Source organism: Lynx rufus, unplaced genomic scaffold (assembly GCF_022079265.1).
Source record: "Lynx rufus isolate CCGP_SWC_20201006 ecotype Redwood Valley unplaced genomic scaffold, mLynRuf1.p SCAF_12, whole genome shotgun sequence".
Classification (NCBI taxonomy): Eukaryota; Metazoa; Chordata; class Mammalia; order Carnivora; family Felidae; genus Lynx; species Lynx rufus.
In genome coordinates, this window is record NW_025814826.1 from 49,399,170 (window position 1) to 49,426,147 (window position 26,978).

At 37.3% G+C, this 26,978-nt stretch overlaps 1 protein-coding gene across 2 annotated transcripts in view; it reads left to right on the top strand.

Moving 5' to 3' along the window:
• Positions 1 to 26,978, top strand: part of COL14A1 (collagen type XIV alpha 1 chain) — a 194,872-nt gene that overhangs the window by 114,600 nt on the left and 53,294 nt on the right. For both annotated transcript variants that reach the window (XM_047073804.1, XM_047073805.1), the window contains exons 33-36: positions 606 to 764; positions 11,073 to 11,150; positions 14,516 to 14,602; positions 24,992 to 25,045. In XM_047073804.1, the coding sequence (XP_046929760.1) occupies positions 606 to 764; positions 11,073 to 11,150; positions 14,516 to 14,602; positions 24,992 to 25,045 (378 nt within the window). The remainder of the gene's footprint in view (positions 1 to 605; positions 765 to 11,072; positions 11,151 to 14,515; positions 14,603 to 24,991; positions 25,046 to 26,978) is intronic.

A 26,978-nucleotide genomic window follows, 5' to 3' on the forward strand; every position in this document is an offset into this window, starting at 1 on the left:
TCATCTTAAATTAAATAAGTATTATGAAAAGGAGGTTTGAGAACAACTGGAAGGTACCATAGATAACTTTTGCTGGTAAATCAGTTAGCATTTTTTATTTTAATATTTTCATGTTCATTTCCACGTGCATTCAGAAAAGGTATAACTAGTGCACCCATCCTGTCATTTCAGGATATTGCTGCTTTAAACATGTTTTTAAAATTTTTTAATGTTTATTTTATTTCTGAGGGAGAGAGAGAGAGAGAGAGGGAGAGAGAGAAACAGAGCATGAGTGGGGAAAGGCAGAGAGAGAGGGAGGCACAGAATCTGAAGCAGGTTCCCAGGCACCCCAGGATATTGCTGCTTTAAAGAAACACTAGATTGGGAACGCTTTTGAAGTCATTTTGAAAGAAAATGTTAATTAAATAAAGATAGAAGTGCTACCTGAATGTGGGGCAGTCATGGTGGTAGTAAAAGTAGAACCTTTCTCTTGTAGCAGAATGCATAGTGCCAGAATTCCTTCCCTTCCCTTTCCTACTTTTTAGTGATGAATCATGCAGTTATGTAAGTTTGGTTGATATTTCTTCCTGCCTCTTACCTCCTGAAACATCTTTACTTTTACCCAGATACACATTGTTGTCAGCAAGACTTTGGTCCAAGTGGTTATTGACTGCAAGCACGTGGCTGAGAAGGCAATAAATGCCTCAGCTAATATCACGTTGGATGGTGTTGAAGTCCTGGGAAGAATGGTCAGATCAAGGGGACCAAATGGAAATTCTGCACCAGTAAGTGGATAAACAAGTGAAGCTGTGCTGTTATTATAGGGGGAAAACAAGGGTTTTCCAGGGGGGAAATTTGGTAAGAGAATGGATGGATGGATGGATGGATGGATGGATGGATGGATAGATGGATGGTTGGGTAAATAGATAACAGCCTCTTTAAATGAATGAAAATATACACTCCCAAGTTCTTGGCAGTAAACCTCTGCTATATTGTAATAAGGATAATGGTTCCAGGAATTAGACTAGTGTGTTTTCTAAAGGCATTTTAAAATGCATATGGTAAAATATTCATCAAATGGTTTATGGCATAAATGGTTTGTTAATGAGAATTGAAACTGTAAATCAGACCTCTAAATAAGCAAATATAAATTCGTACAAAATATATGACTATAATACACAGGAGATTTATGTAAATTTCTCATTTGGGTTAGATTTGGGCGTTTTAAATGAGATTTTTATTATTGGTAATGTGAAGTTTACCCTTTAATCATTAAGTTATTTAAGTAACAAATCATTTTAAGACAATATATTTTCATCATATAGCATAGAATTTAAGACTAGGAGACTTCCAATTGGCAAAGAAACCACATTCCTTTCTTTCACTACCCACAAAAAAGAATAGTGTACATAAGCTTTTGTTTTTACACCTTGTGTTCACAGCCAATTAGCGACATTCTCTCATTTGAGTCATTCTATAATTAGAACCAATTAGCCTAGAAGGCATTTTATTCTTGGAAGCAATTCCAACTATTTTAATGAACATTTCTATGTAACAGAATAATCAAGTTAATTATGAGTCACTATTATTGTCTTCCGCTTTCTAGATTTGTAGAACTAGCCAGCAATATGGAACTGGAGAATGCCTTGATGGTTTTCAAAGTCTTTCTAAGCTGAAGATCACTTTATACAAATGAAATCTTCTAGTATGTCAAATAAATAAGATTAAAACAGTCTCATGCTAATTGAAGGGGAGACAGGACATGGAGGAGCACGTGTCCCCACCCTTCAAAGCAGTTCTGTTCAAAACAGTTTCAGAGTGGTCAAGTGATTTCCTCCTGGACACTTCGCTATTTAGTGGCATTTCTCTTTGTAACAATACAAGGGAAATCTTTGTGTATATAGGGAAACCTTAATGCTTTCAGACCTTGAGAGATGTGTGCTGATTAGCTTAACAATTAGTGTTGATGTGTCTTTAAAAATACTTTTGTTTCTACTTTCCTTTGGAGAAGCATGGATTAGATGTTCAGAAAGAGAGACTATGAAAGCTATGGAAGGCTCTCTTATTTTCGGTTATGGTAAGGGACTTTTAAGAATGCTTACATTAGTGCAATTGTTGGGTCATAGGGTAATTCTATTTTTAATTTTTTGAGGAACCTCCATATTGATGGGCAGTAAGGAGGGCACTTGTTGGGATGAGCACTGGGTGTCATATGTAAGTGATGAATCACTGGGTTCTACTCTTGAAACCATTACTACACTGTATGTTAACTAACTTGAATTTAAGTAAATAAATTTTTAAAAAGTATATTTACATTATAACCTTTTGCAAGGATAGTGCCTAAAGTGAAGAAGGAAGCCCCGTGCTCCTCCCAAAGCCGAAGTCAAAACAAAGGCTTTGAGGGCCAAGAAAGCAGTGCTGAAAGGCATCCGCAAACACATACACACACATACACACACACTTCCTAACCTTCTGAGGGTCCAAGACATTGTGTCTCCAAAGGCAGCCCAAATATCCTCAAAAGAGTGCCCCCAGGAGAAACAGGCTTGACCAATATGCCATCCTCAAGTTCCCCCTGACCACCAAGTCAGCTATCAAGAAAATAAAAGTCAACAACACACTTGTGTTCATTGTGGACATCAAGGCCAACAAGCACCAGATCAAACAGACTGAAGAAGCCATATGGCATTGTCTTGGCCAAAGTCGACACCCTCATCAGGTCCAATGGAGAGAAGAAGGCATATGTTTGAATGACTCCTGATTATAATGCTTTCAATGTCGCCAACAAAATTGGGAACATCTAAACTGAGTCAAGCTGGCTAAATCTAAATACAGGTTTTTTTACCATAAAAACAAGAATGTTTACATTATATTGAGGAATTATCAATTCTTAATGTTTTGTATTTCATACTGATTAAGAAACACACCATCTTCTGCTTCATAGAAGATACCTTTTGATAACACACTCCAGAATTTATAAGTCTCCATAATTAGCAAACTAAGGATATCTTGTGGGGATAAATGGATGTCTATAGATAGATGCTTGGATGGGTGAACGAATAGACTGCAATTTAAGAAAGAGAAACAATGCTAGCTGTTTGAGATTCTGGACCCAAGTCACTTAGTACTATTTTTTTTTTCATTTTAGAAATAATGCCTATAAAATCCCTGACACATAGTGCCATTCAATGAAGAGCGGTAGTTATTATTAATGTTAATATTACCTCCTCCACCTTACCTTTTCTAAACCTCTAGTGCTTGTTTAACACTCAATTATTTGTAGCCATCTATTATGTTCTTGCACTTCTATTTATCTACACTTTGCCCCTCTAGCCAGAGTATAAATCCCTTAAAAGAGATACCATGCCATGGTCTTCATTTACAACTACCACCTTCTACCCCACATAACAGTATCTAATAAATTCGGATCAAAGGAGTAAGCTCTCAAGACATACTTGATAGACATTAAGTAGAATGTCATCTATTTGAATTGTATCGTGTCTTTTCTTAAAATGTTGTTTCGTATATATTGTATTCCATATGTGGCATTGACGGTAGTCCAGTTATATATATATCCTACCTTCTTCTAATTTGTATTTTACAATTACAGTTTTATAATTATAATTACAATAATTACATTTCAAATTAAGCTCTCTGTAATAATTGTACTCCAAATATATGACCAATTATATATCAAAGAATTTATTTCTGAAAGCAAACGTGCCTGTAGGTTTTAAATCAACGGGCAATAAATCTTTACTTTTGGGCACGAAAGAAAAGCAATTAAACAGAGCACCCTCTGTGGTAACTTCCAGCCAGTAGCAGACAAAGGGGAATTTATAGAAGTCAATAATTAAAGAGTTCTTTGTAAGTCTCCCAAGGAAAAAGTTGTGGCTTTTGTTAGAATCTGGAAGTCTACAAAGGATCACTAAATAGATTTTCAGTGTGCCCACTTATTAAAGAATTTGATTACGTTGAAATGGATAATATTAGATTAGATCTCAAGAATGTGATCGGAAACTCACTTGTTCTTTTGGGTGATTACTTCACTGTTGCAGTGCAAAGCAAAAAGAGGTTTCAGTCTGCAGCTTTCAACTTAGAAGTCACAAATTAGTAACATAATTTTGATAGATATCTGTACCCCAGTACTCAGCAAAAGGGAACATGTAATGTGCAAGTATTGGATTATTCCAGGTGGAGTAATTGTCATATAAGAGAGATGAGTAGTTTATAGGCCAGCATTCGCTAGCAAATTCAGCAGTGATTCAAAAAATGCCAGATGATGGGAAAACTATAATATTCAGTCTTTAAAGAAAATAGATTCTTCTTAAACCAAAGTTGAATGGAAGAGAGATGAGTGGATTTAGGGATACAGTAACTACTGTATTAGAATTGCTCACATTCGTAATAAAAACAGCTTGTGTTCAGTAATGTGAGATTTTATAGTTCCTAGTGGGACTAAGCTAAGAAGCTGGCTTAACTAAGCTGTCAAAACACATGTGGGAAGAAACCTAACAACTGTGCTTCTCCTTTCTGTTCTCTCTCCTAAGAAGTTTCTTCTTTTTTGATACCTGATAAAATTATAATGCTGCCAGATGATCCTAGAAATATTTTCAGCTTCCTGGCATGTGATCATGTTCTTTGTGCCTTTCTTGCCCCCTTTCCAAATCTAACACATATAACTATCCAATTGACATTTCTTTAGTCCTCTGCTATATAAATAAACACGAGTACAAGTTATGTTATGGAGTTTTTTTATAACATAATTTACTGAGTTAAAGCTTTTATGTGGGAATCAACAGTAGACTAGTCAATGATGGTATAGAAACAAGTGTTTTAATTTTTTTAATGTGTATTTATTTTTGAAAGAGAGAGAGAGAGAGAGAGAGAGAGAGAGAGACCGAGTGTGAGTGGGGGAGGGGCAGACAGAGAGGGAGACACAGAATCCGAAGCAGGCTCCAGGCTCTGAGCTGTCAGCACAGAGCCTGATGCAGGACTTGAACTCACCGTGAGATCATGACCTGAGCCAAAGATGGACGCTTAACTAACTGAGCCACCCAGGCACCCCGAAACAAGTGTTTTTAAATTACAAGAAAATGATCATGTTTTCATATGAATTATGTATTTTAATCCTTAAAATAATAGTAGCTCATATTTATTGCATGCCTGCTATGGACCAGGGAGTGTGTGCTTTTCTGAGATTATCTTTTTTTTTTTTTTTTTTTTTAATTTTTTTTTTCAACGTTTATTTATTTTTGGGACAGAGAGAGACAGAGCATGAACGGGGGAGTGGCAGAGAGAGAGGGAGACACAGAATCGGAAACAGGCTCCAGGCTCTGAGCCATCAGCCCAGAGCCTGACGCGGGGCTCGAACTCCCGGACCGCGAGATCGTGACCTGGCTGAAGTCGGACGCTTAACCGACTGCGCCACCCAGGCGCCCCTGAGATTATCTTGTTTAATCCTCCAATAACTGTAGGAAGAGATCCTTATATTATACCCACTTTATAGATTCAGAAACTGAGACTTCAAGAAGTTAGAGAGGGATCCCCTTTCAAAAAGTGAGGAAAGCAAGATATGAGACTGTATGTGACTTGCCCAAGATTACCTGCCTGCCTTGGTAAGCTCTCTACCACTGGGTCAGACTGATTCTTATAGAATTTAAAGCATAGGAGGGAGTCTGGTCTGTGCCTATGCCTTGTCTGTTCACGAACATATTCAAAGACTCATCATTATTTAAATTCTGACCCTGAAAGTAAATGCAGTCAAGATGTCCTCCCGAAGGGATGCCTACACCTAAACATTTTAATTACAACCAATAGGTACAACAGCTGTTAATTTTCATCTCCTCATTTAATTAGTGCCATTATGGTTTCCCTTAAATTCAATAAATTGACTGAGACCAAGTAAGACAACCATGCTCAATAGCTGAGAAGGGGTCAGTGCTTAATAAATCTTAGCTTTGAGATGGAGTCTGTAAAAGTTAAACACCAGCTTAAAGCAGAAGATGACTGAGGTCCTCAGTTGCTCTTTCCCTAGTATTCCTGTGCAGTGTAAATCTAAGTATTTGTATAATTTCAGGTACAGCTTGACTTCAAGTTATAAGCTTAGTTATGCGATGCTGGAGAAAAATCAGAGGATAAAATCTGGTTATCAGTGGAAAGTTGAGCCAGGCTACATTTTCATTCCCATTCACATCACAATGACTCAACCGATGAGAAATATTTTATTCTCATTTTCGTGTTAACTTTTGACCCCAAATGACTTGCCTTTTGTGTTACACCCAGACCAAAATGTCCAATAATGAAAAAAGAGCATTTGTAATTGACTAAGCGTTCCCCTGGAAGGTATTATAACAAATGAAAGTAGGAGCTTATGCACCCCTGTCTCTTTTCTCTCTTTTTTCACACATATATTTTTTATAATGTTCAGTTAGTTACAAAAGCAAAAAGAGGCTGACTTTTGCGTTAGTTGCTTAAAGTATGATTGATTTTGAACCACATTGTCTTGTATTTTCAGGCACTCAAATATAAGATCTTTTGACATACTATGTACTGTTCCCTACACAATTTCTACAAATATGTATGTCATTGCTTTTGGAATAAAATTCAGAGGGTTTTTTTTTAATCAGTCTTCAGAAATGTGCCTTGGAAAAGAAGTCCCTAAATAAAGGCTGAGGAATCCAAGCAATTACAAATACAAAACAATTATGAATAAATTTGTTGTACTCACAAAAAAAAGGCTGCTGACTTCATCAAACTTGAAAAAGAAAAGACAGCCCACAGCATTCCACAAATGATAGTATTGGCTTCATTCAGCACTTAGTAGGCATTCAACCCCTTGAATAAATAAAATAAACTCCTAAGGATCCCAATAGCTCAATGGGACAGAAGGTTAGCCAAAGCTTTGTTTGTAGACATCATCCCATTAAAGGTGATTAGGTAGTGAATGTTTATTTGAAAAACATCAAGAAAGCCTGGTCTTCACTGGGGTTCGTGACCCTTCTTTCTTTTACTTACATCTTTCCATTCACTAAAAAGCTTTTACACTGTGGGCTCTATTCAGAAATGGGGAATTTCTTAATGGATGAATGACTAACAGACTGAACTGAATCTAATACTGTCATAATGGGGTCCATTTAATAAATGCCCCAGACAAATAGCATTGTAAAGTTAGGGTGGGGTGTCTGCATTTTAAACATGAGACCAAAGATCCTTTCACTGCAAAATGAAGCACAAGAAAATGAAATGTGCTGTTCAAATCCCAACCAGAACTCTGCTTTCAGCTCGTGCTTACGTTTCTTAGGCTGTTTCTTCCCAGGTCCTGATCAGCAGAATGGGGTTGGCATTGCTATTATACCTCACAGTGGTGAGCTGAGGATTAAAAGATACATGCAGGGGTGCCTGGGTGGCTTAGTCGGTTAGACGTCCGACTTCAGCCCAGGTCACGATCTTGCGGTCCGTGAGTTCGAGCCCTGCATCGGGCTCTGGGCTGATGGTTCAGAGCCTGGAGCCTGCTTCTGATTCTGTGTCTCCCTCTCTCTCTGCCCCTCTTCTGTTCATGCTCTGTCTCTCTGTGTCTCAAAAATAAATAAACGTTAAAAAAAAATTTTAAATAAAAAAAAAAAGATACATGCAAATTCCTTAGGATAGTGCCTGGCACGTAGTAGGTTTTCAGCAAATGTCCACTGCTATTGTCATTATTTGCTTAGATTTTTCTCAATCAAAGTGTTAAACACATATGATTAATGTGGAAACAGACTACTGTTATATTTCTGTCCTTGATAATACCACTTTCATTTTAATTCCATTCTTTTGGCCTTTGTATGATAGACTCCTAAACCTTAAATAATTCAGTTATGAAAGGGCTGTACATGCTTCATTAAAGTAATATGTATAGGGGCGCCTGGGTGGCGCCGTCGGTTAAGCGTCCGACTTCAGCCGGGTCACGATCTCGCGGTCCGTGAGTTCGAGCCCCGCGTCAGGCTCTGGGCTGATGGCTCAGAGCCTGGAGCCTGTTTCCGATTCTGTGTCTCCCTCTCTCTCTGCCCCTCCCCCATTCATGCTCTGTCTCTCTCTGTCCCAAAAATAAATAAACGTTGAAAAAAAAATTAAAAAAAAAATAATATGTATTATTTATAATGACTGTATTTCTAGGCACTGTTATAAATATTTCACTACATTAACTCATGTTATTGTTTTTTTTTCAATTTTATTTAAATCTAAGTTAGTGAACATACAGTGTAATGATGATTTCAAGAATAGAATTTAGTAATTCATCACTTACATATAACACCCAGTGCTCATCCCAACAAGTGCCCTCTTCAATACCCATCATCCGTTTAGCCAATCTCCCCACCCACCACCCCTCCAGCAACCCCAGTTTGTTCTCTGTCTTTAAGAGTCTCTTATGGTTTATCTCCCTCTCTGTTTTATATTATTTTTGCTTCCCTTCCCTTATGTTCATCTGTTTTGTTTCTTAAATTTCACTTATGAGTGAAATCCTAGGATATTTGTCTTTCTCTGACTGACTTATTTTGCTTAGCATAATACACTCTAGATCCATCCACGTTGTTGCAAATGGCAAGATTTCATTCTTTTTGATCGCCGAGTAATATTCCATTGTTTATTATACACCACATCTACTTTATCCATTCATTAGTCAATGGAAATTTGGGCTCTTTCCATAATTTGGCTATTGTTGATAGTACTGCTATAAACAATGGGGTGCATGAGCCCCTTCAAAACAGAATTTTTGTATTCTTTGAATAAATACCTAGCAGTGCAATTGCTGAGTCATAAGGTAGCTCTATTTTTAATTTTTGAGGAACCTCCATATCATTTTCCAAAGTGGCTGCACTGCTGGTGGGAACTCATTTTATTGTTATAGCTATTATTATTATTACACTAATGTCTAGTTATAATTAAAGAGCTACTATTATTACATTAACTTTACAGATGAGGGAACTTGAGACTTGAACACATTACATCATCATTCAAAATGACTTTGTGAGTGATTCAAGGACTACACCCAGGCAGTTTAGCTCTATAGCCTCCTAACGTCTATGGTCCTTGAAATCTCTTTGTTGCTATTAATCATAAAAATCAGCATCCGTGTTCCTTAAAAATGTTTTAATTTTAAAAACCTATTTTTTCTTGGTTTGAAAATCTTAAAAGCCTAATTTTTTTTAAAACGTGAAATTTATTGTCAAATTGGTTTCCATACGACACCCAGTGCTCATCCCAACAGGTGCCCTCCTCAATGTCCATCACCCACCATCCCTTCCCTCCCAGCCCCCATCCACCCTCAGTTTATTCTCAGTTTTTAAGAGTCTCTTATGGTTTGGCTCCCTCCCTCTCTTAACTGTTTTTTTTCCGTCCCCTCCCCCATGGTCTTCTGTTAAGTTTCTCAGGAACCACATAAGAGTGAAAACATATGGTATCTGTCTTTCTCTGTATGACTTATTTCACTTAGCATAACACTCTCCAGTTCCATCCACGTTGCTACAAAAGGCCATATTTCATTCTTTCTCATTGCCAAGTAGTATTCCATTGTGTATATGAACCACAATTTCTTTATCCATTCATCAGTTGATGGATATTTAGGCTCTTTCCATAATTTGAAAAGCCTAATTTTTAAATGATCATTATTTTGCTGTATGGTTGCCCTCCACAGACTCAGATATCATACCCATTGGGAATTTTTTTTAATATGGAGAAAAATGAGCAGTGAGCCATGCACATATTTCTTCAAACAACTCAACAGTTGTATATAGAAACAAACAAACAAAAACCCTGTGATGCTTTGATTCATGAATGTGCTTTCAATATTTAAGCTTTATTTTATTAATCTTGCAAAACTCTTGGGAAAGGATATTTACAGCAAAGCGCAGTTCTTTCATATTACAAAAGAAAGCCTGATTTTATTTTCTGTACTCTCAGAGCAGAGTCTTCTGCGATGCTGTATGCATTGTTAACAACCTATTTCAGGAGTACTGTCTTCTCGGGCATTCTCATTCTCATCCAGAGGACCCCTGACAGAGACAAGTAGTATTCCTTGGGAGAAAATAAGGCACCAAAAGAGTTTCTAGAACTTGCTGAAAACACCACTCCCTCAAGGAAGGTTGTAGATGTAAAATGAAAAGATTTCACCCTTCTTCCAGCTCTGTAATTGGTGACACTTCTAATACTTGAAAATAATATGGGAAGAAATATATTAGAAATGATTAGGTCATGAAGCTAATGTTAGCCCTCAATAATGTTATAGTGATATTTCTGTATATTTCAAAATGAACACTGAGTTTCACCAACATACATGAGTAGAACAAGACTAAATATTTATGGCATGATCAATGGCTTACATAAAAATAGACTTAGCACGGATTCTCACAATTCCATTTGTGAATTTGTCATGACATTTACAATGTTGTATACAGTATTCCTGTGCCTACCTGTCACTCCCAGTAAGATCTTTGAGGGCAAGATTTTGATTTTGTTCATTTTCATATTCTAAAGGTTGATGTAGTATCTGGTTTGCATTATACACTAAAGAAAAATCTGTTGAACGTATGCATAAGTGATTGAAGTCAGAATTCATTTGACAAGGCTTTGTGAATACCTACTACATATCACATATTATGATGGGGACACAAAGATGAATTAGTGGTTCTCTGTTCCTTGAAGAGCTCACAGTCTAAGGAGGAGCTAATATAAATAATCATACTGTATGGTGGGTGATATGCTGTGAAAGAAACATGTGGAATGTTGTAGGATTACAGAGACCCTGGTTGTAACCATGAAGACAGTACTGGCCGACTTTTAACTGAGGTACTAAGCTTCTTTGGGCAGAAATGAGAGGTGAAGTTGTGATAAATAAGGGAATTTTTGATGGATTAATTATACATGAAATCTTAAGTCACTGTGTGCTTGAGGAACAAAATTAGTTTTATATTTTGGAATGACTTTCTTATTTATTTACTGTAATGTTACGTTACAAACATATCAGTGTTCCATTATGTGATGCAGAATATGAAATCATAATTCTAGACACAGTGTGTCTATTTTTAATTAAATGACAATTTCATTTTAAATTGCAGTTCCAGTTACAGATGTTTGATATTATTTGTTCCACATCATGGGCCAATAAAGACAAATGCTGTGAACTTCCAGGCCTGGTAAGAATTCTTCTTTTATTAGTAGGCCTGTTCTTTATTGAAAAGTTCTAAAATTATATTTAATTTTCTCTGAAAGTTAAATGTGATTTCATAACATTCATAACAAGATAATTCATTGTGATGATCACAATGAAAAGCCGAAGAGATTGAGAAGGAGGCGTGTCTGACATCAACAGGATATACTGACTTACATGATGGGGACTGCCCAGATCCAGGCGTGCAATTTACCCATAGTCCAGAGGTTCTCAAATTTCCTGGTTCACGAAACCTTTAGTGTTGCAATCATTTTGTTCATGGCACCCCTAAGCCAAAGGAAATGCCTAACAAATCTCTATATGAAGGAATTAGGTCCAAAAATCTTAAACATTGATGCTCTAAACTCAGTAGCTGCATAAAAAAAAACAAACACATGAATTGAAAGCAAAAAATGGTATTTTCATTTTATTCTTAAAAAACCACATTACTTACTAATGGGATGCACATGCCTATCAAGAGTGCATGATTTTTCATATGTTAGAATCTGATCGGATGTCGCCACCCTCACTTCTTTTTTTACATTGATGTTTCCCATGGTACTTGCTTTCCATCATAGCAACTGCCAAAACCCCAGATTTGCAAGTATCTGACGTCATCAAAAAGAGTATTTCAGTATCTGATGTTAAGACTGTGAACTACCTTGAGCTAGTTGTTCATATGAAGTCCTATGGGTGCCGAATATTGCTATTTCTCTTGAGTTTTTAAAAACATTCACCGTGCCCCCGTGAGTTTGCTAAGGTGCCTCAGAGAATCTTGACACACAGTTCTGAAATCATAGTCATAATCTGTTCGACATATGCGATGCTACTAGAAAATCAAATGTTTTTCACATTATTAATAGCAAGTGTGGTTCATGGGGTTATACCTGTATGTATAAAACCAGATTCATATTTTAGGATCCTTGAAGACAGCGAGCCGAAATGGATGACCCTGTAGTGGTTGGGTAATAGTCATGTCTTAATAATTAAACTTGGAGAATGTGCATGGAGTAACCTTCATGAAGTCTAGAGATTTGCCTTCTTAACTACTTCCTCCAGATCACATCCTCTTTTGCAAGCATTACATTCATGGTGACTATGTTTGAGAAGGAAATACAGTTGGCCTTGAACAGTGTGGGGGTTGGAGTCATCAGCTCTCCTCCCCACTCAGGAAAACGTCTGCATATGACCTTGGACTTACCCAAAACTTAACTACTACTAGTCTTACTGATAACAGAAACAGTTGATTAACACATATTTTGTATGTTATATGCATTATATACTATATTCTTACAGTAAAGTAAGCTAGAGAAAAGATGTTATTAAGACAATCACAAGGAAGAGAAAATATATTTACAGCATTGCACTGTATTTATTGAAAAACCAATCCACAGGTAAGTGGACTAGTGCAGTTCAAACACGTTGTTCAAGAGTTAACTGATGGGGCGCCTGTGTGGCTCAGTTGGTTGAGCATCGGACTTTGGCTCAGGTCATGATCTCGCAGTTCATGGGTTTGAGCCTCGTGTCCGGCTCTGGGCTGACAGCTCAGAGCCTGGAACCTCCTTTGGATTCTGTGTCTCCCTCTCTCTCTGCCCCTCCCCCGTTCATGCTCTGTCTCTCTCTGTCCCAAAAATAAATAAACGTTGAAAAAAAAATTAAAAAAACAAAAAAAAACCAAAAAAAACCAAAATTAATTTCCAAGTAAACTCTGGTGAAGAATTAAATCAGAGACACCGTGATATCACGCTTAAGCACAGATGGATTGGAAATTAGAAGCAGAAACACTCAGAATCCTATGCTGTCTCTAGCCAAATGCAATCACCACTTTTCCTAGGAAGGACTCAGGCCTGATGAGAGCTTTTCTTTTCATTTCTATCACTGAAGATAGGCCAATTCCATAGTAGGAAGGCATGTATAGTCAGCAGCAGTGGCAAAACCATTACGGCCTCTGGTCACAAGAGGCCTGGTATCAGCCTTGTTAGGGGGCTCTTTCTGGATACTTAAGTTTGTATTTCACTCTAGCTGCCCATATGTCAGGCCGGATGTGGTAGCAGTGGGGTTTCCTGTAATGAGCTGAAAGCTTTGACTATTGTCCAACATTTAGAGAAAAGTATATACAGTATATATAGATCCCCTGCTCAACCTTTTTTGGGTTTCTGTTGTGAACATTTTAGATACTGAGATTATTTTCTTTTTTTTTTTTTTTTATATATTTTTTTCAACGTTTTTTATTTATTTTGGGACAGAGAGAGACAGAGCATGAACGGGGGAGGGGCAGAGAGAGAGGGAGACACAGAATCGGAAACAGGCTCCAGGCTCCGAGCCATCAGCCCAGAGCCTGACGCGGGGCTCGAACTCACGGACCGCGAGATCGTGACCTGGCTGAAGTCGGACGCTTAACCGACTGCGCCACCCAGGCGCCCCGATACTGAGATTATTTTCAACTTGATCACTTAATTATCATCTGTGTTCTATTCAGTCCCAGCTTTGTTTTTCCCCAGTCTTAAATAATGATGTTTATTTTCTCTCTATCCAATGGGACTGATGAACCCTATGAAGTTCTGTAGTGTCTTATCCCAGTGCAGACTTCATTTTTGGCTGGTGCTTCAAATGAGATATTCATAAATTTTTCGATAGCTGTTAGCAGGTACTCTGTCTTCATACCCCGGTAACTCATCCAGAGATGTTCAACCAGACATTCATAATCTATCTTTAATGTCATGTGGCAACAAAACTGTGCTAGAGAAGCAAAATGAGCCTCTGTCCCAAAGCTTTAGATTGATGCTATGATGTTTCCTAATTTCAACCACAGAATGTGAGTCATAATTAAAGTTGCTGTGGGGAATTGACAATACATTTAAGCACTGTTTTTACTTTGTTTTGTGTGTTTTAGTGTAGATGCAGTTCCGAGTGACTATTCCAACACATTTTTTTTATCCTTTTGAAAGGAAAAAATATCCTTTGAAATAGAAAAAAGAAAATTTTCAAGACCTGTAGTTCATAGAGTACTCCTACTCAAACTGAAGGAAATAGTAACCAGGAATTTTTTCTGCACCCACTTCTGCCTTTCTTTCTTCGCCTGCATTTCATTTTTCTTCACCTCCAAGCTCATTTTATCAACATCCTTTGGTAAGGGTGATGATCAGTGACTCACTAGACACTCATTCATTTTTCTTTAAGGAAAATATTTTGTGAGCAGGAGAGAATATTCTTTGCCTTTCCACACCAATGTTCACTTAAAAGTTTTTTTTAAGTGTCTTAAATCAAAGTGTTTTCCTTGATCCATAAAGCCATTTGTATTGTCTTGTTAACAGTTATGGTTTGGTTTTTTTTTTTTTTTTTTCCTCTCAGAGGGATGAGGAGACCTGTCCGGAGCTACCACATTCCTGCTCCTGTTCTGAAGTCAATACAGGGACTCTGGGACCAGCAGGCCCACCAGTAAGTCTTGCCTAATTTAGACTTAAATGTTCTTTAGCAATATTTATAGCTATTATCTATTGTGTGTCTAATATGTGTTTGCCGCTGTGCTAATAAACATATACTTAATTCTGTGAGCAAACTGAAGCACAGAGATGTTAAGTAACTTGCCTAAAGAACACATCTTTTCTTCAAATCCAGGTCTCCATGACTCTTACAGATGACCCTCTTTAACCTCTATAGCATACTTATCTCTCAAATGGTTATGTATTTCAAAATCTCCCCTTTAAACTCCTGTGGTTCATTTTCAGTGTGAATGTTTCAAAGATTGGCCCTCTACTTGTAACTTTAAGATTTGCATACCCTCCCTTTGCTCATTCTGTATTACAATTGATCCATGAGGAAAATTCAGCAGGAAAATTACCCTATCTGAATATGAAGTTCCCCACCACTGATGGGAACTTCCTGCAAAAAGGAGAGGGAGGGAGGCACGTGGGTGGCTTAGTCGGTTAAATGTCTGACTTCGGCTCAAGTCACGATCTCACAGTTTGTGAGTTTGAACCCCACGTTGGGCTCTGTGCTGACAGTTCAGATGGCCTGGAGCCTGCTTCAGATTCTGTGTCTCCCTCTCTCTCTACCCCTCCCCCACTTGCACTCTGTCTCTCTCTCAAATATAAAAAAAATTTTTAAAGAAGAAAAAAAAGGAGAGAGAAGGAGATTGGCCAGGGTGAGGGTGAGGGGGGAGGAGGAGGAAGGAAGGAGGGAGACACAGAAAACATCATTATAAAACATAAAATGTATGTAATTGCACTGTGTGGGTCTTCAGATTTGCCATGATGAATTTTTCCATATAATGTGTTTAAGTGCTCATTTTATGTCTAATCGCCTAAACTGGGGTTATCGGTGTTTCCTTGAGGTGAGGATGATAGAGTCGGTCTGTGGCTAGGAAGTAGCTAATGGATCAAGGCAGAAAGACAAAGGAAGCAGGGAGAAGAATCCCAAGCAAATAAGGAAATCCAGACCTTGCAGGAGGAATGTTCTGATGCCCGAGCAGCCCTTGCACGCTGGCCTTCCAGAGGAGGCGGCCCCACCAAGATGCGTGCAGGAGATCACGCAGACCGACCACTGGCTCACAGCGTGAAGGTTCACTCCAGTGTGGCCCCACCACCATGGTTTTCCTTCATCTGTGCGCCACATTTCCTGAACTGAACAAAAAGGAAGAGAGCCTACTGAATGTATCTGAAATATATCCCAGCAGTTTCTCCTTTACCTTTGGCACAGAGAACATTCTTTCAAGTGCAGATGTGGAACCCAAGTCCCCCCCCTCCTTTTTTTTTGGAACAGGAGACTCTTTATCCCAAAGAAGCAAATGTGGAGTGATGGTAAAAGCATTAAGTTTAAATCATAAAACTGGGCAAATCTTGGGGCACCTGGGGGACTCAGTCGGTTAAGTGTCTGACTCTTGGTTTCAGCTCAGGTCATGATCTCACAGTTGTGTGTTCAAGCCTGGTGTCTGGATTCTCTCTCTCCCTCTCTCTGTCTCTGTCCTTCCCCCCCACCTCAAAGTAAATAAATAAACTTTTAAGAAAAGGCCAGGCAAATCTTTGAACTACAGTGAATCTCCATTTCCTCATATGTCAAATAGCACCCTTCTGTGATGTTATGAGGAATACATGAGAAAAAGTGTATGTAAGTATTCTGTGCATTACAAAATTTAAATCAAATGAGGGGCCTGGGTGGCTCAGTTGGATAAGCGTCTGTCTTCAGCTCAGGTCATGATCTCAAGGTTCATGGGTTCGAACCCCGCATTGGGCTCTGTGCTGTCAGATCCTCTTCCCCTGTCTCTCTCTGCCTCTCCCCTGCTCATTCTCTCTCTCTCTCTCTCTCTCAAAATAAACACATAAACTTAAAATAAAACTTAAATATAAGGAGTGATCTTTAGTTTAATCTTGGAATTAGAAACACAGATTTATTTTCAACTGTGTAGCTTGCTTTTTTCTTAACCCAAAAGCATGTCTTTGAACTTTATCAAGGGTAATACACATTGTTCCATTATATGAACTACAGTTTATTGACCCACTACAGTGGAGTATTTGCCTACTGAACATCCTTTGTGTGTCTCTGCAAACATAAGTCGAGTGCTCTTACAATAACACTTAGAATCAGATTTGTTGGAGAATAGGGGTGTACCTTCAGCTTCATGAAGAAGCCACTAATTGCCTTTCAGGGTGGTTGTCCCAATATCTTTTCCCACAAAATCTAGAAGAGTTCTGGCTTTTAAGCATCTCACCAGCACTGTCTGTTGTTGCCAAACATGAGAACTTTTGCTTATCTGATGACTGTAAAACCCTGTGTGGCTGTTATTTGAAATAAGACTTTCCATCTCTGCTAGTGACATGGGGCAGTTGTTCATTTGTGTCTGAGTCATTTGGATTCCTTTTTTTTTTTTAATGTTTGTTTGTTTGTTTATTTATTTGTGTGTGTGTGTGAGAGAGAGAGAGAGAGAGAGAGCGCGAGCCAGCAGGGGAGGGGCCGAGAGAAAGGGAGAGTCCCAAGGAGGCTCCATACTCAGTGCAGAGCCAGACGTGGGGCTCAATCCCACAAACTGTGACATCATGACATGAGTCGAAATCAAGAGTTAGATGCTCAACTGACTGAACCACCCAGGTGCCTCAGATTTCTTTCTATATAAATACCTGTTTATAAACTTTTTTCTTGGTTTTGTCATGCAGGTTTTTTGCTCATTAGTATCTAAGAGATTTTATGTATTCTGGACACTAATCTTTATTAATGAAATGGTTTGCAAATATCGTTTCATGGTCTATGGCTTTCTTGTTGTTTATGGGACTTTTTATTGTCTGTACATTTTAATTACAGTGTAGTGAAACTTAAGATTTCTGTGAGCTATCATCCTTTATGTCTTTTTGTTATTCCTCTTTTAGCCATGATTTACTTAAAAGTGCCTTTTTAAATTTCCAATTGAATGTGCACTTTTTACTGTTTTCTTGGCGGATTAATTTTATTGTACCTTATCATGGGAGATAGTCTATATAGTACCAATTTTTTGACATTTGTTGATTCTTTGACATTGCCTTGTGGCCTTGGTCAGGTTTTACAGATGTTCCATGCATGCTCTAGTAGAATGTGCGTGTTCTAATTGTGGAGTTCAGAATTCTAAATATAAATACCCAGTAAATCAAATTGTAAATTGTGTTGTTAGCATCTCCTTTGTCTGCATTATTTTTTTATCTTTCAATTAGTGACATAAGTGTTTAAAGTCTTCTACTTCAGTGTCCTTCTGTCAAATTTTGTTTGTAATTCTGCATTGTATATCTTGAGTTTGTATTACAGTGTGCAAAAAACTGAGAACAACTTGCTATATCAACATTTCTTGCTTGACTTATTTTCCTGGTAGGTATTTTCTCCAGCCTCTTAGTTTCAGCCTTTCCATGTCTTTATGTTTGAGATGTGTTCTCTTTAAATAGCATATGGTTAGATTTTGTTTTCAATCTGGTTTTGCAATCTTTCTTTTTAGAGTTTAGTCCATTCTGTTGTTTTTGATCATTAACCTCTTGGGGCAAATATTCCTATATCCATCTATCACTGCAATTTTTGCTATTTGTCCCACATGATATATGTGTGGATTTCTTGGTTTGTTGAAGTTTTATCTACTTTTTGACTTTTTGTTATTATTCTCATTCTTTTCTCCCCTCCACTAATTCAGAAATCATTCTCTCTATAGCTGTTTTTTCAGTAGTTAACCAAGAGATTTTAACAAACATATTTAATGTGACAAAGTCCAAAATGAACCATAATTTCTACCCTTATTTCAACCAACACAATATTCTTGGAATTTTTTTTCTCTTGGATCATCCTTTTTATAATTTATGTGCTGTTGCTATCTGGTATTTTAGTACTTTTTTAACATCACAAATTAGACATTTTATTATTATTTGTTATAAATTAATATGTGGTAAGACTTGCTCCATATTTGCTATTTCTTGGCTTACAATATCTTCTAGTATCATTTTTATTTCTCCTGGAAGACACCTCTTGGGTATTCCTTTAATGAGAGACTATTGGTAGTAAATTTTGATTTTTTTTTCATCTTAAAATGTTTTTATTCCCCATATTATCAAAAGATAGTTTTGCTGGTCGTTACAGAGATTGTTAATTGCACCCCCCCCCCAACCCCGTATTCATTGCCATGGCTTCTTTTTCATAGTAGAATTCCCTGAGTTTTAGCTAAGTACATGGCCATTCAGCTAGTGACTTGATTTCCTAGCATCTATTCAAGTAGGTATGACCTTATGACTAAGTGCTGGTAGCGAGAGGAAAGGTGTATGTAATCACCCTAGACATTGTTCTTAAATGAAAATGAAGGGCCCTCCTTATCCATGCTTACCTTTCTCAACAGACTACTGTGGGAACTTGTGGTAGGGAGTTCACTTTGGTAAGCAGTGTCCTGGAACATAGCAGAGCAATAAAAGGAAAGCAACAAAGCTTCCACATTGTCTTACACGGTAAGGCTTCTCTACTATACTGAACCATTATCAGCTCAGATGTTAATATAAGAGAATAATAAGCCTCCTGTCTTGCTTAAAATTTTTAATATTGACCTCAATTAAAGCAGTCAGACAACTTTCCAAACTAATAAACAGGAAGATCTTGGTTTCAAGATCCCTTTGTCTTCAGTGATCTGAAGTTTCACCACAGTTATGTTTGGTGTGGGGTTTTCATGTTATTATTATGCCATTTTGGAAAATTTATGACTTCATGGCTTGAATACCAGTGTTCTCATTAAATTTGGAGTTTTCTTAGTCGTTATCTTTTTGAAGATTGCCTCTCTCCTGTCATCTCTATTATGTTTTTCTGAAACTCAATTAGAAGTACATTGTAACTTCTCATTTTACTGTCATGTCTCTTAACCTTTTTTACTTATTTCTCCTTGTGTTTCCAGGATTCATTCTGTGTAGTTTCTTCAAATCTACCTTCTGGTGTACTCTATGTTTAGCTATGTGTAATATGCTATTTAACCTATCCATTGTATTTCTGATCTTGATGGTAATATTTAGCATATCTAGAAGTTCTGTTTGGTTCCTTTTCAAAACTTCTGGGCATTTCTTTTTGGTTGTTGTTTGTTTGTTTCAGGAGTATAATTTAGTGATTCATTACTTACATATAACACCCAGTGCTCATCACAACAAGTGCCTTCCTTACCACTCGTCACCAATTTAGCCCATCCCCCACCCACCTCCCTCCATCAATTCCCAGTTTGTTCTTTATTGTTAAGAGTCTCTTATGGTTTGCTTCCCTCTTTTTCCCCTCGTCCCATATGTTCATCTGTTTTGTTTCCTAAACTCCACATTTGAGTGAAATCATACGGTATTTGTTCTTTTCTGGCTCACTTATTTCACTTAGCATAATACACTCTAACTCTATCAGCATTGTTGCAAATGGCAAGATTTCATTTTTTCATGACTGAGCAATATTCCATTGTGTGTGTGTGTGTGTGTGTATATATATGTGTGTATATATATATAATCTTTATTCATCAGTTGATGGACACTTGGGCTCTGTCTATAGTTTGGCTATTGTTATAATGCTGCTGTAAACATTGTGGTGCATGTACTCCTTTGAATCTGTATTTTTGTATCCTTTGGGTAAATATCTAGTAGTGCAATTGCTGGGTTGTAGAGTAGTTCTATTTTTAACTTTTTGAGGAACCTCCATACTGTTTTCTAGAATGGCTGCACCAGTTTGTGTTCCCACTAACAATGTAAGAGGGTTCCCCTTTCTCTGCCTCCCTGCCAACATCTGTTGTTTTCTGAGTTGTTAATTTTAGCCATTCTGACAGGTGTGAGGTGGTATCTTATTGTGGTTTTGATTTGTATTTCCATGATGATGAGTGATGTTGAGCATCTTTTCATGTGTCTTTCAGCCATCTGTATGTCTTCTTTGGAAAAATGTCTATTCATGCTTTCTTCAAACCTTGTGGGCATTTCTGTAGTATTTCTTCTTTTGTAACACATCAAAACTATTTTTTTCTTTCAGTATTTTAAATACAGTTTATTTTTTTAATCTGATCATTTCAATATCTGCATTGTATGTGGTTCTGATTCTGCCATTTTTTTTCTGCTGATGTTATTCATGTTATCTTGTTTTCACATGTATTTTGAGAATTTTGGGGGGGTGGGGGGTGTATATTGGAGTTTTGTTAGATCCTGACAGGCAATATGAATTCTGTCTCTAGATTGTATGAGAATCAGCTTCTGTGTAATATTCTTTAGTAGAAATGTTTCTTACTCCTCCAATAGCTAAATTGGAAACAACATCTTTGTCATCCACCTGCTAGTTTTTTGGGTTTTTTCCTAGCTGATTCACAGTGCAGCCTTACAAGTTCCTCAGCTTTAAAGAACATTTAATTTTCCACCCTGCCCCCACTTATCTTTGGCCCTAGTTCACATTTCTGTGCTTTGTGTGAGCTTTAAAATACAAACTTTGCAGCAAACCTGAACCATTTTCCCCATGCTCCCCCAGGGCGATCTCCGTGCACATGTCTGCTTCTCTGTTTTTGTTTGTTTGTTTGTTTCTTCTTCATTCCTAGTGCTTATGCATTCAGTTCTTAATTATAATAATGTTTATTTTATTTTAAGCAACATTAATAAGCTTTTTTAGCTGGAGGGTTTTCACATTTTTTTCATCTGTGATACTGCTGGAACAAATTATAAAATATTTACATATGACTTAGAGTCAAACTTTGTAATGAGAAAAAAGCAGCAGAGAAGCAAAAGGGAAGAGTTGAGTTCTGACTTGGAGAGAAAGATGTAAATTAGGAGAAAAACTATTGAAATATTTGAAGGTTTAAAGTATAATAAACTATACTTTTATAGTTTATAATATAACTTATAAACTATTCAAGAGATAGTATCCCAAACAATGTGCAATAAGCCCATCTAATGATTTAACATAGTTGTGATTATTTTCTCATTCAAGAATTTTCACAATGGTGTTTTGTGCCGGGAAAGCTATAAGAGAGCTACAAGAAGGCATGGGTGAAAGAACCACATTTCCTTGGCCTAGACTAATAACCCTTTTTTATTAAAAGGATAGAAGTTAACATCCAAAAAAATATGTTGAATTCTTATGTGCTCAGTGATGAAGGTTAGGGAGAAGGTACAAAGTAAGTTCGAAATATAAAAAGGTTTGGGGCGCCAGGGTGGCTCAGTTGATTAAGCGCCAGACTTCAGCTCAGGTCATGATCTCATGGTTTGTGGGTTCGAGCCCCACATCGGGCTCTGTGCTGACAGCTCAGAGCCTGGAGCCTGCTTCGGATTCTGTGTCTCCCTCTCTCTCTGCCCCTCCCCTGCTTGTGCTCTCTCTCTCTCAAAAAATAAATAAACATTAAAAAATTTTTAAAAAAAGAAAAGAAATATAAAAAGGTTCTAGGCTTTTAGACGTGGTGCCTTTGGTGTGAATATCCATGAGTCACTGGAACAAAACCTGTAGTTAAAAACCAATCATTGAAAATGCGCAGACAAGAAGAGTGGTGCCAGAATGGTATATTAATTGGGGTGCATTGGGCTTGCTGCAAGGAACATACGATATGACTGACACAGTGGTGTAAACCATTGGGACGTTGAGACATTTATCGTTCTCACAGCAAAAGCTGTAGAGGTGGATGATCCCAAAGCAAATGGGGCTGCTCAACAAATTCATCAAGGACCCAAGCTTGTCCCAGCTCCCCAGTTTCCTTTTGATAGGCCTGTGGCCTCTTCATCAAATTGGCCCAAAGTGTTTAATGTGCCCATTCTTGGGTGCAGAAAGGGGGCTGGGCAAGCAAATCTATCTTCTTTAGCCCTTACAGTAGGAGAAATAAAATGGAGAAGGGAGTCAGGAGAGATTCTTTGGTAGCCAATCAACAGTCTGCCACTCTGGGGAAAAAGATTTGCATCTCATAACAGTGAAAGGTGTGGTATCCAAATATATGAAAAATTTCTGCACAATAAAAAGAAGAAGACACTCAGCCCATTAGAGTATATATAATAGGTAAAGAATATAAATAGGGAGTCGCACTGAGATAAAATGCAAATGGACAAATGTTATGAAAAGATGTTCTGTGACAGTAGTTTCAAGGGAAGTGAAAATTCAAATAAGAGTAAAATATTATTTTTACCTTAGTTTGGTCAAAATGTAAAGTTTGACAATATTATAAGAGAGGAAAAATAATTTTTCCTCTATCCTTCTGGGTTCTTGGCTAAGATACCCCTGTTATAAAAAGACAGACGAACAGGAGAAAAACAGTCAAGAGTTTAATAAGACATATATCTCTTGAATACATGGGAGATACCCAGGAAAGCTGAGGAGCCACCCAGCGTGGCTGAAGCCATCACTTCCAATGTCCTTTTCAGCTAAAGACACAAAAAGGTGTTGGGGGTGGGGATTATTACCAGGAATGGCATAGCAAATGAGGGTGAGGCTGATGTGCAGACCCAAGTCTCTGCTTTCTTCGTAAGTAAGTTTCTAGAGATTTAGAGGCATCCCTTCCTTCCTGGTAAAAAAAAAAAAAGAGAAATGGAAATTTCCCTTACAAATGTAAATGCATAAATATAAATGTCTCTTATCAAACTTTTACTAGGTTTTTGGTTTTCAGGGTTTCTCCTGAGTTTCTTAAGTAATCAGACTAAAATAATCCTTATGCCAAAGAGGCATACTGTGAAGTACCAAATCCCACTCCCCTTCAGTATCAAGTGGTGACTAAGGTTTAGAGAAGCAGGAACTCTCTTAAACTCTTGGTCGATGAATCAAGTAGCACAGCTCTTTTGGAGCACAGCTGGACAATATATCTGGTGATCTGCACATTTCATTTATAATCCTACTTGTTGATATACTAAATATTAACATTTGTTCTTAAATATTGAGGTTTATATTTAAGGGATATATAGGGATGTTAATTATAGAACTGTTTAAACAGCAAAAAAAAAAATGTGCAAAAAACCCCTACATTTCCCATAAAGAAGAATGGTTAGACAAACAATTATATAATCCAAGGTTTGGAAAACTATGCAACTCATTCAGAATGAGCTAAATCATATGTTATGTCATGGGAAAAATCTCCAAAATACATGAAGTTAAAATATGTAAGTAAAAGTAAAATATGAGAAATATGTAAAAAGTGTGATATCATGTATGTAAATTCTATTACATCATGTAATAGCACAAAAATACTATAGGCAATATTCTCTATAGATACATGTACACATAAAATGCAATTTTATAATTGTATTTTAAAAGTCTGGAAAATAAGCAACCTGATGTTATTGGGGAGGGAAGTGAATTTAAGTGGTGAAAACAAGTTGGAAGAAACCTTGAAAGGTCTCCTGATCATTCTTTCCCCACGTGCTGTAAGCGTTCACTGATGGTAACAAAACGCTTTCTGGTAGTCGCATACGTAGCAGGAAATGAATTAGAATCACACACTGAGAAAGTTATTCCATTTTTAATGAGCTTTTAACCCTTCTGCTCAGGTGAAAGAGATATTCTGTATTCTTACTCACCTCCCTTTTTAACAGAGCAAGTCCATGGCTCGCAGACTTCAATAGGAACAAAATCTAGCTAAATTTAATAGCATTATTTATAGTATATTTTTAAGGTTACCTTCTATTCTTAATAAGTAATACGTTTTCCCCTTAACTTTAGAACTATAATGTTTGCTTTTAAGATCAGATTTAAGTGAAATAGTGAGTCAGTTGGAAAATAGAGTATAAATGCCCATATGTATTTATGCACATATATACAAAGACTGTGTTCACAAAGAATACATATACACATACTTACATATGTATATATTATGTATGTACATATATATCTAGATAAAGAAAATGCTATTAAGTAATTGTGCAGATGATACATTAATAGGGCAAAAATATTAGGGAAATTCAAATAACTGAAGTTTCAGTAACACTAATTAGCCTTTTACGGTGTAAATAAAATTAAATTGTTACTATTTTTATAGTATATAATAATGTATGGTATATATATCTTTTATAATTTAATTGAAGAATCTCAAAGTTGTGGTATAAGACACACGCAATTTTAGATTAGCAGTGTACTTTATTATTTGCATCCATTAATAGCAGTAGTCTTACACACTAAAGTCCCAAATACTGTAAGTTTTTTTAATTTGAAAGGATTTGGCATTGAGAGCTTTCTCAAAGTATGAGATCATCAGCAGGAAGAGGGGAGTCTGGCAGGTTTTCAGTAAAAGATCATAATGAACATATACCATTACACAATGAGCTGGCCTTTATTCAAAATAAGAATTACATAATCCATATTATTGAGGAAAATGGATGAAATATGCTGCTTTAAGACTTGTCTTTGTGCTAATAGTTAACATCTGTTTGCCAGGGTGGTCCAGGACTCCGAGGACCAAAGGGCCAACGAGGTGACCAGGGTCCAAAGGTAATGTTCTTTCTGTCTCTCTGCATCTCTGTCTCTCATAACTGGCAATAATGTAATTTTGGAGCCTAGTACCATCTACCCTTTGTGATCCAAAACTCATTATATTTTTATGAAAGTTGTATCTAAGTCTTTTCCCTTATTCTTAAAGACTTCATTTTTTTCATAAAAATATTTAATAACTTAGTAAAAGAAAGGTTTGTTTCTGGGTCAAAAATCAGATGTCGATGTTCTGAGTGGTTTAGTTTCCAAGGTAGTATTCCCTCGTGTGTGTTCTGCCCTTCCTCGACCTGCAACAAAGTAAGGAGAAAACTGAATCACAACTAGGGAGCACTGCATCCCAGGTGATTTCTCAAGCTTTAGAGTCCTCCTCCCTCCCCACTATGTATAATCAAACACACAACTCTGTTTTCCTTTCTGGCTGCCCAGGGCCACCAACTGTGCTGGTTTAGGCCATGCACTGTACAAAGGCACCAGCTAAGAAGGCCAAACCATGCCAAGCCATGTCCAGGGACACGTTTTACTACTTTGCACAAAGGTGCCCTAAGGGATGGGCAGGAGCCCAGTCAGTAATTGAATTCAGGCCTCACCATCTTCTACCTGGCTTTTGGCAAATCTTAAAACTGGTCTCCTGGCTCCAGTAATTTTGATTTTCTGACTGATTCTTCACATCTGCCCCCAGATTTATTTCTTTAAATTTCTGATAAGTCATATCATACTTTTAAACTTGTAGTCATATGTTATTGCCTTGAGAATACAATTCACCTTCCTTGGCACAGCATTCAAGGCCCTCTATTATTTGACTCCTTGTTTCATTTTCACCCTGTCGCCCCACATGATCTCCCCTCCACCCACCTTGCTTGACTCACTGACTTGTTTGGTCACTTACTAAATTTGCATGGTATTTATTCATGGTGAAGAGAACATTGCAAAAATGTTTACTATAAAATTGGAAACAAATGAAGCAAGGTGAGAGATAATATGGGGTGGGGGGGGGAGAAGTAAATGAAAGAAGACTGAGAATAATCAAGCACTAGTCAACTCAAAACTCAGACCATGAGATATCTCCTTTTTTGTTTGTTTAAATTTCTGAGATTGTGACACATATCTTAGGCATAGACTTGATGTTTCTTATGGTGCTACAAAGAAGGCCAGTGATTTGAGGGCCTCTTCTCAGACAGCAATACAGTGGGTCTTCCTTGGTTCCATCCCAGGGCACTGCCCAAGAGCCCATGTACATTCTGGCTTCCTGTTCCCATTAGGATCCCAGCACAATCCCATTGTCTTTCCAATGTTCCCTCTGGATGGTGTTTCTGATCATGAAGACACATTAGGAGTTCAAAGATGTTTGATGATCCCGACATTTACCCCTTACCTCTAATAATCCATTTATTAGACCACTGGACCACTACTGATGTGGCTATTTTTATATAATGATATTGATGAATCACAGATACAAATATGAAGTGGTTTTAGGAAAAGATCTTGTTGGACAAAGGATGCTCACATGTCCACCAATGTGGTAGTGGAGGAACAGATACAGTATACCTCCCACATGGAAAGCCCCACTCTGTATCATTTTCCATTTTGTGGCTCCATATTTCAGTTGTAGCAAGCAGATAAAAAGAATTTAGAACCGCAAAGCAGCCATGCTGTTGATCTCTCTGAGTTATCTTTGTCTCCTACCAACCAGAATGAAATGAGACCCTTATTTGCTGCCTTCCTGCTCCATTCTCCATTCCTCAATATATTTAAGTGACATATGATTAAATGATTGCAAGTCTTAACTAATATTTGTCGATTACCAGCTTGTCTCTTCCATATTTTTAAATCTAGCTACCTTGGTCTCCCCTCCTGTTATATACTGTGTTTCTTTTAAGAATAGTTTTCATTCAGTTTCTGCATTCTACTTATAAAATAGTTCTTTTTTTTTTTT